General features: G+C 38.7%; 1 protein-coding gene across 1 annotated transcript in view; it reads left to right on the top strand.

The window, feature by feature from the left end:
- The window catches only part of smarcd2 (SWI/SNF related, matrix associated, actin dependent regulator of chromatin, subfamily d, member 2), a 29,034-nt gene that overhangs the window by 7,127 nt on the left and 7,160 nt on the right, over nucleotides 1-14,747 (top strand). Inside the window, exons 2-7 of the mRNA XM_003222585.3 lie at nucleotides 7,003-7,190; nucleotides 10,766-10,808; nucleotides 11,549-11,671; nucleotides 11,794-11,913; nucleotides 13,416-13,511; nucleotides 14,592-14,693. Of these exons, the coding sequence (XP_003222633.2) occupies nucleotides 7,003-7,190; nucleotides 10,766-10,808; nucleotides 11,549-11,671; nucleotides 11,794-11,913; nucleotides 13,416-13,511; nucleotides 14,592-14,693 (672 nt within the window). The remainder of the gene's footprint in view (nucleotides 1-7,002; nucleotides 7,191-10,765; nucleotides 10,809-11,548; nucleotides 11,672-11,793; nucleotides 11,914-13,415; nucleotides 13,512-14,591; nucleotides 14,694-14,747) is intronic.

Genomic DNA, 14,747 nt, shown 5'->3' with positions numbered 1-14,747 from the left:
GGATTATTTGAAACTAGCTACGATATCTCATTAGAGTTCCAATATGCATGTTTGTGTTTCTTTATTACCTGGTTTTCTCCTGCAAAATTCTGGGAAATATAGTTTAGGATGGAGCCTTTGGAATTCTCAGCCACAAAGGTCCTTGGCTTCCCTAAACTACATTTCCCAGAATTCTGCAGGAGCAAACCAGGTGATAGGGAACACATGGAACTGCACTTTAGATCTCTAATGTGATATCGTCCGATGTGTAGTTAAACCACAGTGTCTTCTATTTGGATAGCAAGGCAACCTGTAATTAATCAAAAGTTGAAAGATTTGAAATTTGCAAGTGTATTTGAGAGAGAGTGAAAAGTTTCGTTACTATCCCAGCTTAGTTTCGCCCAATGCCCAAAACAGCCTTTGCGCATCTGAGTTGTTAGAAGTGAAAATATCTCTTTTGTAATGTTTGCTAGGATTTTGTTGTTGTTCTTTAGTTTTTGGATTTTTAACTCATTTTGAGCAAATTGGATATTAAAAAAATATCTAGGCTTTTTCTAACTTAGACATTAAACAGTGCCTCAGGAGTATTTGTGAAATTCTTTCATTATCTGAAAATTCCAGAATCTACCGTAGAAGTCCACTTGGTGGTCACTGATGGAAAAATATCACTTTTACTCAATCCTAAGTGGCATTTGGCTGCATATTCAGGCACAAATCTTAACAATACAGTCCATTCTATGTGTGTTACAAGTCAGTTGTACTGAATATGGTAAGTCTTCCTGCAAAATAAGTGTGTAATTTGCTTGCTGTAAACTTTATAAACAAATGTCAGAATGGGTAATCATGTCTACAATCCCTGAGTATTCAGTGTGTACCTTAAATTATTTTGATGTTTGATTGCAGAGTGAGGCAGCTGGAGAAAAAAAACTTTTAAGATATTCTTGATCTGAGCCCTAAAATACATTATTGTATGGATATATGGCTATTTCAGTTTAATAGAAGCACCGATGTTATACACTTTATGAGACATTTTCAGAAATATTTTCTTCTACAGAACATTTTTATTACATTTATTTCTGTTCTGGCTCAAGTAAGACTTTTCATTTCACAGAGAACAATAGGTCTTCCCCCTCCTGCCATTAGCAAAGACTGCCTGTAATTACAGAGATCTGTTCCTCGGTCACTATGGATGTCATCAGATGGCCATTATGAAGCTGGGGGACAGCAGAGGAAATAGTGGGCCAGCGTCATGTTGTGTTCCCTACCCCTCATGGGTCATGGTATCTCTTCCCATGTTTCTCCACTGTCCCTGTTTCCTCTTCGTTTCCTCTAGCTTTCTTGTATGAGGAGTTGGATGTACATCTGACTCCTCTGGGCTCCGTTTCTCTGCGCTGCCAGCATACTGCCAACACAGAGCCCCATGCGTTACATGATGGGCTCCAGTGGACTCTGTGCCAACAGCATGCTGGCAGCACAGAGAAGCTGGGAGAAGAAGCTTTTTGGCCTCGGTGTGATGAGGTTCCTTCTCTTTTGACAGTCGGATGAAGTCTAAGATAAGACATTGAGACAGTCGCTTTTCTTCAAATCCAGTAGTGCGTGGTGGTGCCAACTGAGTGGTGAATCTGCTCTTGGTTTTAGTTTAAACCTTAAAGGAATTATGCACGATACTGAATTCTGTCCTCAGAGTAGGTTCAACACTTTGAGACTTCCTTCAAAGTACTATAGAGGCTAAAACTCAAAGCACGTTCACTATCTTGCTGTTCAATCAGTCTAAAGGCACTATTTTTTTTTTAAGCGATATAGATCGTGTTGCATTTCTTTGGATTTTGGGCTGCTCAAATGACAGAGTTTGTAGTGTACTGTGTTCTTTCTCAGTAACAAACTTAAATTTAAATTATATGATGCATGGAACATTTTTACCTTGGGTTGAGGAGTTAGATGTAAAGATTTGGTTCTTTTACCTTGTTAATTGGACCTAGCTTTTATCAGTCTGTCCTTACATGCATTCCTATGAAAGCCAGCATATTATAAGTGCTGAAAGTTAGAATTTAAGGACAACAGGTCAACATCAAGGTTATATGTCACCTTCAGAGATGCATATGCCTTGCATATGCCACTGTGAAGAATCTTGTTGGCTTTACCTTGCAATCGAAAAATATTTCATAAGTCTGGTATGAGTATTCAGCACTGAGAATCTGTGTGCCCTTGCACGTCCCTCCACTTCCCTTGGTGGTCTGTAACAAGGAAGTAGGAAACAGAAACAGTCAAGTATGGCAGCCGCAGTTTTAGCAAGTATCAGCTTGACAAACCTGCTGGGTAGTGTCATACAAACCAGTGATTAAAAGAGTAGATGTTGACTTCTGCTTTTTGCACTGCAGGAAGAAAGCATAAAAATTAGGAGAGCCTTACGGAATTGAGACAATAGTATTAATCCATTGTTTATTTTTAAAGCAGTTTGCCAGTCAAACATAGGGTTTGTGTGGGTCCCAGAAATATGTAAAACAAGTGAGATGTTTCTTTATCTGCTTGAATAGAAATTATGTAACATTCTAACATAAAATCTAACTATATTTTGATAGAGAAGCCAATGTTAAGAATTTTAATAGACCATAAGTGCCTTATAGTGGATAGGCTGCAGCCTTTCACAGCATTGTGCTTTCCATATGTTTTTCCATCAACCCAAACAGCAGGATCAGTGATGATGGGATCTGTAGTCTACAGTTTCTGGTGGGCATCACATTAGAGAAGGTTGTTCTGTTGGATACATTAGCATGTGGATAAATAGTACAATAGAGTCTCACTTATCCAACATTCTGGATTATCCAATGCATTTTTGTAGTCAATGTTTTCAATACATGGTGATATTTTGGTGCTAAATTCGTAAATACAGTAATTACTACATAGCATTACTGCGTATTGAACTACTTTTTCTGTCAAATTTGTTGTAAAACATGATGTTTTGGTGCTTAATTTGTAAAATCATAACCTATTTTGATGTTTAATAGGCTTTTTCTTAATCTCTCCTTATTATCCAACATATTCGCTTATCCAAGGTTCTGCCGGCCTGTTTATGTTGGATAAGTGAGACTCTACTGTATTTGTAGAATCAATAGCACACTTAACTGCCCTTCACATTATGTACACATCATTGCATGCATCATAAAAAGGGGACACCTCTTATTTGTGAAAGAAGAAGAAACTCTTTAAGATTATACCGGCCTGCAACAATTTTTTAAAGATATTATATGCTCTTACCTAGTTAATAATGGTGGGAATACAATTGCATACAATGGGACTGGAACATCCATGGATTTTGATATCTATGCTGGGGAGTATCTTGAAACTAAACCATAGAAGTGTCCAGGAACCCATCATATTCTGGTGTCATCTCCTAGTATCAATAATTTTATTATTAACTTTTCTCTCCTTGTCCCATCCTTCCAAAAATATGACAACGAATTACAGAAAAGCCAAAAAGCCGTTAGTAGCACTTAAATGCTGATTCACCCGTGCTGGCTCTAAGGAAATGCTTTTAATATCAACAACATAGGGCATAGGACACGGTAGTTACTGAAAAAAAAGTGTTTTGTGTGACTTGGCATCAGAAGAATACTGATTTGCTTACCATAAAACATGCTTGCCATGAGATTGGTAAACTGTTACTGATACTGTTGATGTGTAGACAAGTTTTCCAAAGTAAGCTGTGAGCAATTGCTTTATATGAAGCTGCTGTTTGGTTCTTTTCTTACCCACCAGTATTTCATAAATGAAAATAGGGGTTGTCTTGCATATTAGTAAAATATTTGTTTTTACATGAAGGAGCACAGGGTGAACCTTCACCTTGCTCGTTTCTTCCATTCTGTTTGCTGTATTTATTAGCTTTGATACTAGGTTATGTTTCAGCTCACACTATAACAGCAATTCAGAAACTTCTGAGTACAAATAAAAACCAAATATTTTGCAAATACATTACACAGCATAGGTAGGATCTTTATCGTTTTGAGTGCCATGCTTCATGAAATTGTTATGTTTGTAAATTTTATACATGCAGGGAATTGATTAGATAACATTCAAATCATAACCATATAATTTTGTGACCAAGAGACAAACAGGAGAATGTTCTTCTGAATCTGCAAATGGGCTTTTGTTTGAACATAGTGCTTTGTGAGGAAAGTAGTCTAAAACTACAGATGGCTCTGTTGTCATTGGGGAGGAGGTTGTGGCAACAGAAGCTTCCACCTGTCTGCATTGAGTGTTCCTCATGGGGCAAGAAAAAGTAGGCCACAGCTGTGGGTGTAAGCAAGACCATTCCTCAAGAGAAGCATGTAGCTTTGAGTAATAACAAGCAGTTAGACAGATGGCAAAGTTACTTTCATCAGAGTTAGAGTGCAGAATGATTTGAATCTCACAGATTTATAGGATTTTGAGGTTGTCAGTTCACACATTATAGATCATTAAGAGAAGATAAAAGCAAAGCAATAGTAGAGTTGGAAGAGACCTCACGGGCCATCCAGTCCAATTTCCTGCTTCTTGGCAGGGGGTTGGACTGGATGGCCCATGAGGTCTCTTCCAACTCTACTATTCTATGATTCTATGATTCTAAAGCAAACTATCTGAGCACATGAATTAAACAGCACCTTCATAGAGATGTCCATTTGCATCCAAATGGTCATATTCCTTAATTAAGTTTTTCAGCCTTAGTATTAAATTTTACTTGTGTCTGTTGTTGCATTTCATACACTATACAGAATTTGCCGCAGTGTACTCTAAGTGTTCTTGAGCTCTTTTGATACAGGATGGGCTAACAAGATTTTAATGAATAAAACAAATATCTGCATGAGGGAGACATGTAGCTCATTGGCAGAGGAAATGCTTTACATATTGATTTTCATGGTCTATGCTAGTGGTTCTCAACCTGTGGGTCCCCAGGTGTTTTGGCCTACAACTCCCAGAAATCCTAGCCAGTTTACCAGCTGTTAGGATTTCTGGATGTTGAAGGCCAAAACATCTGGGGACCCATAGGTTAAAAACCACTGGTCTAGACCTTGAGTCTTCCAGTGGTGTAGGGAAAACATCCTGCCCAAAAACATGGAAATCTTCAGTGTAGCTTTCTGTGTATAATGCAGATATTTATACATTAAAGTATTACATCTGTAAGTACCAGTTAAGTATCTCTTATCTGAAATGCTTGGTATCAGAAGTATTTTGGATTTGGGGGCAGGATTTTGGAATACCCATATTTCCATATACATACATAATGCTATATCCTGTTTTCCATATGTATTTAGGCAAAAATCCATTTGTTGTTTGCAATTATTATTTATTTTTATTTATTTAAAACATTTATATTCACCCTGAAGGGGACTCGGGGCAGAGCACAACTCAGAGTGGAGCACAAGTAGAGTATTAACCTATTAAATCAGTGGGATTTACATAAATATTGACTTTTACCAGTTATCATTAGTTTTAATTGAGACTAGTAATTGGATTTAGACTTTTGTTATTTTTAGTCTTCAAGACACTTGCATGATAGAGTTATTTGCCATTCTTTGCAACGAGTTTGCAACTAAGGTGGGACTTGGTGAGCTGCAGTTCTTTTCTGACAACTTTTTAGATACTTCACAACAGTTAACACCTACACCTTTTCTTTTATCCTTGTTTCTGTGAACTAGCATAGTCATTTCCTCCAGCCTTTTGCATGCGACCTTTCATCTACTAATTCTCATGCTTGTAATTCTCCCTTGAATTTCTTTTGCGCTTTCCTTTCCAATGCTGTGGGCAATCTGTTCCTGGTTGAGCTTGTGTGGTGCCTCCCCACCCCCTTTGCCTCTGTTCTCTGTGGGAGTGGCAGCAGGTTAGAGGCAATGCCTGGGCCTGTTAGGGAGGTCTGAAATGTTGCCCTGCTGGCTTGGTTGCTTTGGCAGCTGCATCAGCTCCTTGGCAGCAGGAGTTTGTTTCAGATCCCACAGGGCAAGGGAGCGTAAATCCCTTCTGAAGCAACCTCAAAGAGGATGTCTGTGCATACAAGTGCACATAAGCAACCAAGTGTCCCTCAAGGGTTTAATAAACAAGCCTTGTACCTAGGAAACCTGAACTGAGGACTGCTGCAGAAGAAATCAGGTCCCAGCCTGCACTCCTTCAGTCAAACAGATAGATACCAAGAGATATGGGTTGCCTTGCTGAGCCATGGACATGTTTTTAATAAAGATATGGACTGGGCAGATGTTGGCAATGCAATTTTTTGCATAACAGGTTTGAGGAGGAGAAGGAATTTCTCCCTTTTGTTCAGTTCCGCATAGGGGCTCCTCAGGCTCACAAGGCTTCTCACTGTTCATAATTCTGTGAATATCAAAGAGCCTTGTTTTAGAATCTCTTTTATAATCTGAGTCCTTACAAAAGCGCCTCCCTGCAAAAATGGAGAAAAAGGGGAGGGGAAAGTACTGTAGGGTTTTTTGACATTGCTGGAACTGTGGATGAGAAGAGTAGGCTGTTATGTCCAAGTGGAATTCTGAGGGCTTCAGTCTTAGCAAAGCTGCTCTTTAACCTCTGAGTAAACTAGTTCTGCAGCATATGCACACAAAGAAGAGAAAGAAGGAATTTTCTCTTGCCACTTCTTTTTTTGTTTGAAAGATACACAGTTTTTAATGGCACAGCGTGAGTTAGCATGATAAAGTTGAGTGTGGCTTTTACAGAAACTAGAAGTATGGCAAAGAATCTGTGGCAGTGGATCAACCCAGTGCTTTGTTCTTGTTTCTAAATGTATCTACATGACTACTGTGAGAATTGTAGTTCTGTATGAATGCTGCAGATTCTTTTAGAAAGACTCAGGGTCCCAAGATTGTGATCTACTTTACCTAAATTTTATTTGAAAGAACATTAGATAAGCAAGACTATTTTGTGTGAATTTGCTTGATGCACTTTGCCCTGCTTGGGAGCATTATGGGTTCAGCCAGTCCAATGCCACTGAACTTCTGGTAGGTACTTGGCCTGTTTTCTAGGATGCCTTTTGTTCTTTCTTTCCAGAGGCCAGCATTGCTACCTGGTGGCAGGATGCCCATGGCAGCATTACAAGTGGGAGCCCCTTCAGGGCCACCATATGGAACAGTGTCTCCACTGAGACCTGGAATGCCACCATCCATGATGGATCCATTCCGAAAGCGGCTCCTTGCTCCACAGACCCAATCACCTTCATCACTAACCCAAAGGAGAGGGTAAGAAACCCCAAGGAATATTGATTCTTTAGCTGAAACATGTGCCTTGGGAACAGAAAGTTGAATATTATAAGTGACTTCTATAATCAACTCCTATAACCTAATCCTATGAGGGTGGGAAAGCAGGGGGAATCATCTTCTTACCATAGCTTTCTGATCCATTCTGTTTATAAGAAAAATGGATAATATATTCACCACCATCACATGCAATGTACTTTTGTCTGTTTTTCCTGTAATTGAATGCGCTCTGAGCTATCACAGGGGCAAGTGTAGTCCCTACCCATTCCACACTTTTTAAAAGGAAAACTTTGCAACTCCAAAATCAAGGTCTAGAAAAGGAAGAAATATTGCCACAGCAAAGTGGTAATATATCAAAATTGTGCAATTCCAGAATAATAATTTTTAATGAATGCAACATTACATTCACTGCTATCTCTTGCTTTACATATCTTATCCTTGTTTTTAGTTATCACTCTTCCCTACATACACACTAGCAAAGTAGTCGGCTCTCATTTTACTGGATCCTTTCCAGCTTTCCCTAGCAATTTCATGTAGGTTTAGAAAGCACAAGCATAGAATAAAACTACAACACATTTTTTCTCCAGCTTGTGAAGTTTGACAAACGAGTTGGAGTAGAAATACTGTAAGGGCCATGTGCTCTCAGTAGTTCAGAACACGATAACAGAAAGTATAAATGTTGCCAAGGGATCAGTTAGTGGACATTCACTGATTTATTGCTAACAAAGTTCATCTACCAGTATAGTCAAGACAATTTTGATCCCAAACACAGACCTGTAATCACATTGAAATGAATTCTATGAATCATTATCTTTAATAGAAACTGGAACCCAACATTCACTCTATTGCTCCAAAGAATTTTTTCCACAAAAGTGGTCACAAAACACTTCTTCAAGAATGGGTGTAATGTGGCCTTTTCAGGAGAACCGTATGTTGCTGCTTCTTTCAAAGATGTATAAACAGCCTAACCTCTGAGGATGCCTGCCATAGATATGGGTGAAACATCAGGAGAGAATGCTTCTGGAACATGGCCATACAGCCTGAAAAACCCACAGCAACCCAGCCTAAGAATTGTTGCAGCCAACTGGCTGGGATCAGAAAAGATGGGGAAGATCCAAAGCACAGATGACTGGTTGGGCTACTTCAAGAACATTTTATTCTTGGGTAAAAACTTCTGAAATTAATCTTAGCAAAAATGATGCAACTGACAAACTCTGCAGTGAGTTGTTAAAATAATCCAACCTAGATTGAGTATGATGTATTTTAACTGCAAAATATTAATCAAACATGTCACAGAAACTTACAGACCTCTGTGCTAATTAGACCAAATGCTGCTACGTATAATTCCCCTGAATGATACTAAGCGAATGAAATGATAATGGAGATGCTTTGCTATCATTTCTGTCTCATAAGGTTCTAATATGCCCTTAGAGCTCTTGTATTATTCAGTCCAAATGTCTTTTTTTCCCTTTGTTTCTTCTTTCTCCTGTTTCAGCTGTTTTACTACCGATGCTACCTTGATATATCAAATCTATTAACTCTAGCCAGTAGGAAAGGGTGCATAGGAATAATTGTTAGTGCCCTATTTTGAGAACTTACTAGGGGCAGAGTGACTGAAATCACTAATCGAAGAGTTTCCAACAATTGTCTGGTAATCTGTGGAACTAGTTGGCTCCTGAGATAAAATATATATCCCAACCTTCTGTGATCAGGGACAAATGAAATAATAAATGTTTAAACTCTTCCACTCCAAAAGATCCATTGTATTAATATGATATTCAAGAGCATGTGGTTTTCTCCATAGCTGTCTTCTTTGATCTAGTTATCACCTAAGTGGTAAACGTTTGTGCTGTTCCAGATTGAACTATGGGCAGAAGCTTTCCCTTTCTCCCTAGCTCACATAGTCAACATAGCCAGTGAAAAGGAATGATGTTTTCTTGCATCCAGAAGCATCTGAAGGGCTACAGATTTACCCCTCTTAAATTCTAGTATCCTGGAGGATGCTGTGGTTTAGCAGACCTCTGTGCTAGGTAGGTATGGATCCACTGCACCATTTACTTGTATCAAGTTTTCAGAAGTAATTTCAACATATTCTTCCCCCAAAGGGGGATTTAAAATGGTTAGCATTTGCATTCTTCATTTCTAATATATAAAATGCTCCACTCAAAATAGTTCAGTACTCCTTAAAACTGAACCCTGTAAGAAAGTCAAATATTCCCTCCCTATTGCAGAAGGGAGGCCCATTAAAGTGGCATAGCTATGGTGACCCAGGTCTCATTGAGGATAAATTATATACTAGTAGTTCTTAAAGATGTGTTATTTATATCTAATCAGGCAATGGAGGTTAAGAAGTCCATTCTCTTACTATCATTTGAGTTTCTTCCCCCTCCCTTCAGCTCGCACTCTGCTATAACTTCTGCTGACTTTGAGTTCAATCTACAGTATTTTCCTCACAGACATACTTCTAGCCCCTTACAGGCTCTGTTTGGCTTGGTTTCACCAGCTGTTTTTGAAAACAAATAAGATGCAAATGACATTCAGTTTCCTGGCAAGTCCTTCTCAGCCAACTTGATCCAATGAGAATTTTGCTCAGGGAAACAAACAGCTGCAGACATCTGGCATCCAGACTTCGGGGCCAAGTTCTGCATGATGAAAGTGGGAGCACAAGGCAGTAGAAGGAGAAAACATCTCTTGGTTTGCTAGATTGAAGTTTCTGCTTGCCAGACTTCATTCTCTTGGTTCGTTTGAGCCCTGTTTGAATTCCTTTTACAATACATTGAAGGCAGAATTCTTCTATTCTCTATTATGCTGTCAGACAGAATTTTAGTTCCTGCTGTAAGGATCCAAAGCATATACTTTGCTGTCTGTTTTTTTCTTTATTCTTACTTTTTCATATAGCTATACAGATAGGGGTAAGCTGTTCACATTAAGGAAAACTACAATGAAGTATGTTATAGTAACGATATGAAATTGTTTAGTGCACAGCGTTAATTTCATGAAAACATTCAGAATTGCTCGAGGTCATAAATCACACAATTTCCCTACACATTTAACATTACCATCTTCAACAGTTATATAAAATCCTTTCCCTTTTTTGGAAATAAATATGCATGTAATTTTATAGTTAAGAGTTATCCATCTGTCCTGGCATTTAAAGCTGTTGAGTAATTGTTTTTCATAATGACAGTTCCCTATAATTCAAAACACCACAAGAACAACAGTTTTGTATTCAGTTAGTGTTTCTGGTTCCCCACCCTTTCCATTATTAGGCTGTTGCTACATGAGGACATGAACTGTGAGTTCCTCATATTCCATGAAAGCATTTCCTTGCTGTTCACATTTAAAATAGATCTCGAAGCAAACTTTATACAGATAAGATCCCTGAATCAAGCTGAGGAGAACTTGTCAAACAGTATTTTGAAGTAGGGAAGATGTTTTGCTGTTACAAGAGGGTGATACTCGAATGTAATGTTACATGTGTAGAATTTGAGCTTTACAGTTATGGGCCAGGGCTTCTAGATTGTTTCTTCCTTAATTCCTCTACATAATTCTTGCAGGTTCAAAAGGCGGAAGATGGCAGACAAAGTCCTACCACAACGAGTAAGTACTTTTTTTCGCAGAAGAGCTCTCTGAATTAAAGGGAAGGGGAATGGACTCATTTGGTGGAAATAGTGGTGTATGGTCTGCATGCAAAACCCACCCTCCAGGGCTGTCTTCAGGTTTCCATGGAATTTCTAAGGGGACATTTTTTTGGTGCAAAAACAATTCATTTTTCCCTCCAGACTGCAAGCTCCGCCAAACACACTTTGGGTATGCGTGTAATGCATTTCCTCCATGTTTGGTAGAATTATTTAGAAATTAGTTATTCTGAAATGTCCCCAAATATCCACTGTGAGGACAAGGGGCTCATTTCCACCACATTTTGTACTTTCCAGACCAGTTTAGACTCTGAAAAGACCTTTTTTAAAAACAGGAATTAAATAGGAAATGACTTCTGATCACCTCCTATTGTTTTTTTTAAAGGGCCATCTTGCCTAAAATGGCCCATGAAAGCCTCTAAATATGGTGAAAATTCCCCTATGCTCTTTAGAGAGGGCAAAGATGATTTTTTTTTTCATATCCCCCAGGTTTCCTGGGGGACTGATGTGATAGCCTATTTTTCCATAGTTGCCTATACCTGACTTAGAGACACTGGAACATTGCTCTGATTGCATATGGTCTGATCTTGGAAACATTATTTTTTTGTACCACAAGTCCTGGAATTCCCTAGCCCAGATGGACATTTTCCCAAGCTTTGAATCCAATAAGATTTGCCTGATAAATTATCATTGTGTTCATAGATTCGTGAGCTGGTCCCAGAGTCTCAGGCCTACATGGATTTACTGGCCTTTGAACGCAAGCTGGACCAGACCATTGCTCGCAAGAGGATGGAGATTCAAGAGGCAATCAAGAAACCTTTGACAGTAAGCAAAGAAATAGAATTAGTGAAACCTTCAGGTTTCTTGAGACAGTGTGTGCAATTATCAGTATGTGTTTGAGTTGATTCTATTCTGTTCCTGATTAATGTTTTTCTCAAAATCTTCAGCAAAAGCGGAAACTGCGGATTTACATCTCAAACACTTTTACACCAGCCAAGGAAGAATCTGAAGGTGGTGAGCGCATTGCCTCGTGGGAGCTTCGTGTAGAAGGGAAGCTCTTGGATGATGTAAGACTGAAGCAATGCCATTAGAAAATGCATATATAATGCATATAATGAGATCTTTAAAAAATGTACAGATGATGGGCTGTCAATCTTATCAGCCCAAGACCTGGCCAGTCTGCAACTACAGTTCCCATCAGCTGCAGATTTGATTGGTTGCAACTCCCATCAACCCCAGATATGGCAGGTATTCAAATCTCATAGGCCTCAGATTTGACTGAGATGCAACTCACATCTCTCCTTCTAACAGGCCAGATAGCTCTTCCTTGTCAGGTTGCAACTCCCATCATCCCTGGCCTACCTAGCAAAGGGGTAAGGATGTTGGGAGATACAGTCAAGCAGGCTGATCCATCTGACTTTTTTAGGACAGTGGCTCTCAACTAGTGGGTTCCCAGGTGTTTTGGCCTACAACTCCCAGAAATCACAGCTAGTTTACCAGCCGTTAGGATTTCTGGAAGTTGAAGGCCAAAACATTTGGGGACCCACAGGTTAAGAACCACTGGGTTAGGAGGAAAGCTGCACTCCGGTCAGGGATGGGAATCACACAACTCTTTGGATGTAGCCAGACTCCATTATCATTTCCCCACCTCACCCCACCAGTGTTTTAAGTTGGATCATGAAGAGTATATGTGTTCCAAGGTTAGTGCAGATCCATTGTGGATGCAATTCAGATGGTTCTCCAGATATAGCTCCCATCATCCTCTACCAGTTCCCTCAAACCCCACCAGTATTTTTTGTGGCTCATGATAGGTCTAGATCCATTAAGCTATGTAGGAGCCTTGGTGGATCAAACATACATACATACAAACATGCATACATACTTTGATTTTTGTATCTATCGAGAAATGAAAAGTGAATGACAGGATTTATTTGTCTAACAGAGCAATAATTTTTTAGATTATGTTTTCTTCTGTGTTGCCCAGATCAGACAAAAGATAATTTCTTCAATCTCTCCCCCCCCCCCCCCAACACTTTCTCTGGTGGTTATTATCTAGGTCCATTGTCTTATTTTATTTTTAATGTGTAGCTTATACCTACACTTTTACCTTGTCACTATTATTAGCTCTGTCTTCAATGTGATTTTTTTTCTTTTCAACGTGGATTTATACTAGAGTTATACTCTTCTCAGAACTTAGATTGAAAAATTTATTTTTAAAGGATTCAGATAATCCCATGGTATAAGAACACAGCAGAAACTCTTTCAGACACTGTCAGGAGAAGGAGTACTGTTGGTTTTTCACTAGTGATGCTGTATACTGGAACACGTGACCTACTGAATTTTTTTGTTCTTCCAAAACTTTTCTTATGAGACAGATAGATGAAAGAACTGTACTGAATTAAAATGCTGTTTTAATATAAAATGATGGTATTGTTTCCAAAAAAAATTCAAAGTGATCCCTAGAAATTACACCATATGCTTATCCCTCATTTTTATATATACATGTCCAAGTTGCTGAGTTCTTGTAGGTAAAGCAGGGCTCAGTGCTTCTTCTATTTTTCTATCTCAGCCAAGCAAGCAGAAGAGGAAATTCTCATCCTTTTTTAAGAGCTTGGTCATCGAACTGGACAAGGAATTGTATGGTCCAGACAACCACCTGGTAGAGGTAGGTGCCCTGGTGCATAGCTGTGTTTGCTGAATAAGCAGCAACTCAAAGCAATTATTGGAAGGTCTTTGTGACCTGTTAATGTGCTGGACTCTGTTTCTCTATGAATTGAGTGAGTAGTTGTGTTGAATTATAGGATTGGTACTGAAAACAGTTTTCTGAGCAGAAGGAATTAATGGTAGAAGCTGGAGTTACTAGCTAGCAGATTATTTGTCAAGAGCAGGAATTGTGATGGTTAAAGATCAGCTTCCAGAAGAAAGGTAAGGGGAGAGATGTGAATTTGGTTTAGGAGAAACCATAAATTGGCCTCATGAATTAAAGTTATTTCTACGTTGTTTTCCATTATATGTAAATCCTGCATGGCTTCTATTTTCTATTATTTTTGCAGCAAAGCTGTATGGTATAGTAGCCTCTAAGTTCCCTTGGAATCTAGGCTATTGGGTCTCTTTGTCTAAACCAATATTTACCCAAAGGCTGCAGGGTGAGATTGTGGTTAGTAGAAATTGTTTGGCAGTATTGTTAGATAGCCTTTTAACATAATCATAATCGCTACCATTTAACAAGTCTAGATATATAATGAAATATTTACATTTATAAAGTGTCTTATTGTGCATGTATTATGCATGTGTAAAACTCCTTCACTGCATATTTGCACCTTAGTTAATATGTTAACATAATAGACAGCCTCAGTCATTTCATTCAAAATGTTTATAAATTCATTGAGTGGCAGTGAATTGGCTTCTCTAGCAAATTCATCAGTACACTTACTTCGTAAAACCATTGCAGTTAAAATGATGCCCATAAAATGCTAGATCTCAGGCATAGGATGGACAGAGTTGGATGGACAATTGCCCATATCTGTTCTATGAAAATGTTATTGTTGAGTTCACCTTAATTATATGAAATTTCTGAGATTTTTGGAGCTTGTTTCTCATTTCTTATTTCCATAAGAGCAAGAGTAGAACAATAATCTGAAAACTGAACTTTAAAACATAAATTATGCACAATTAAATGAATAAATTCCATCCTATGTATGTCTTGCCCTAAGGACATCTATCTTGTATTGCTTTTCCCCCTAAGTGGCACCGGTTGCCCACAACCCAAGAAACAGATGGCTTCCAAGTCAAGCGTCCAGGTGATGTCAATGTGAAATGTACTTTGTTACTCATGCTGGATCACCAGGTAAGAGGAAACTTGGCCTAGTTCTTACTGAGAACAAGAAATGTCCTGAATTAC

Source organism: Anolis carolinensis, chromosome 6, assembly GCF_035594765.1.
Source record: "Anolis carolinensis isolate JA03-04 chromosome 6, rAnoCar3.1.pri, whole genome shotgun sequence".
NCBI classification, from domain to species: Eukaryota; Metazoa; Chordata; class Lepidosauria; order Squamata; family Dactyloidae; genus Anolis; species Anolis carolinensis.
The sequence above is the reverse complement of the archived record's forward strand: the minus strand, read 5'-3'. Positions and strand labels throughout refer to the sequence as shown.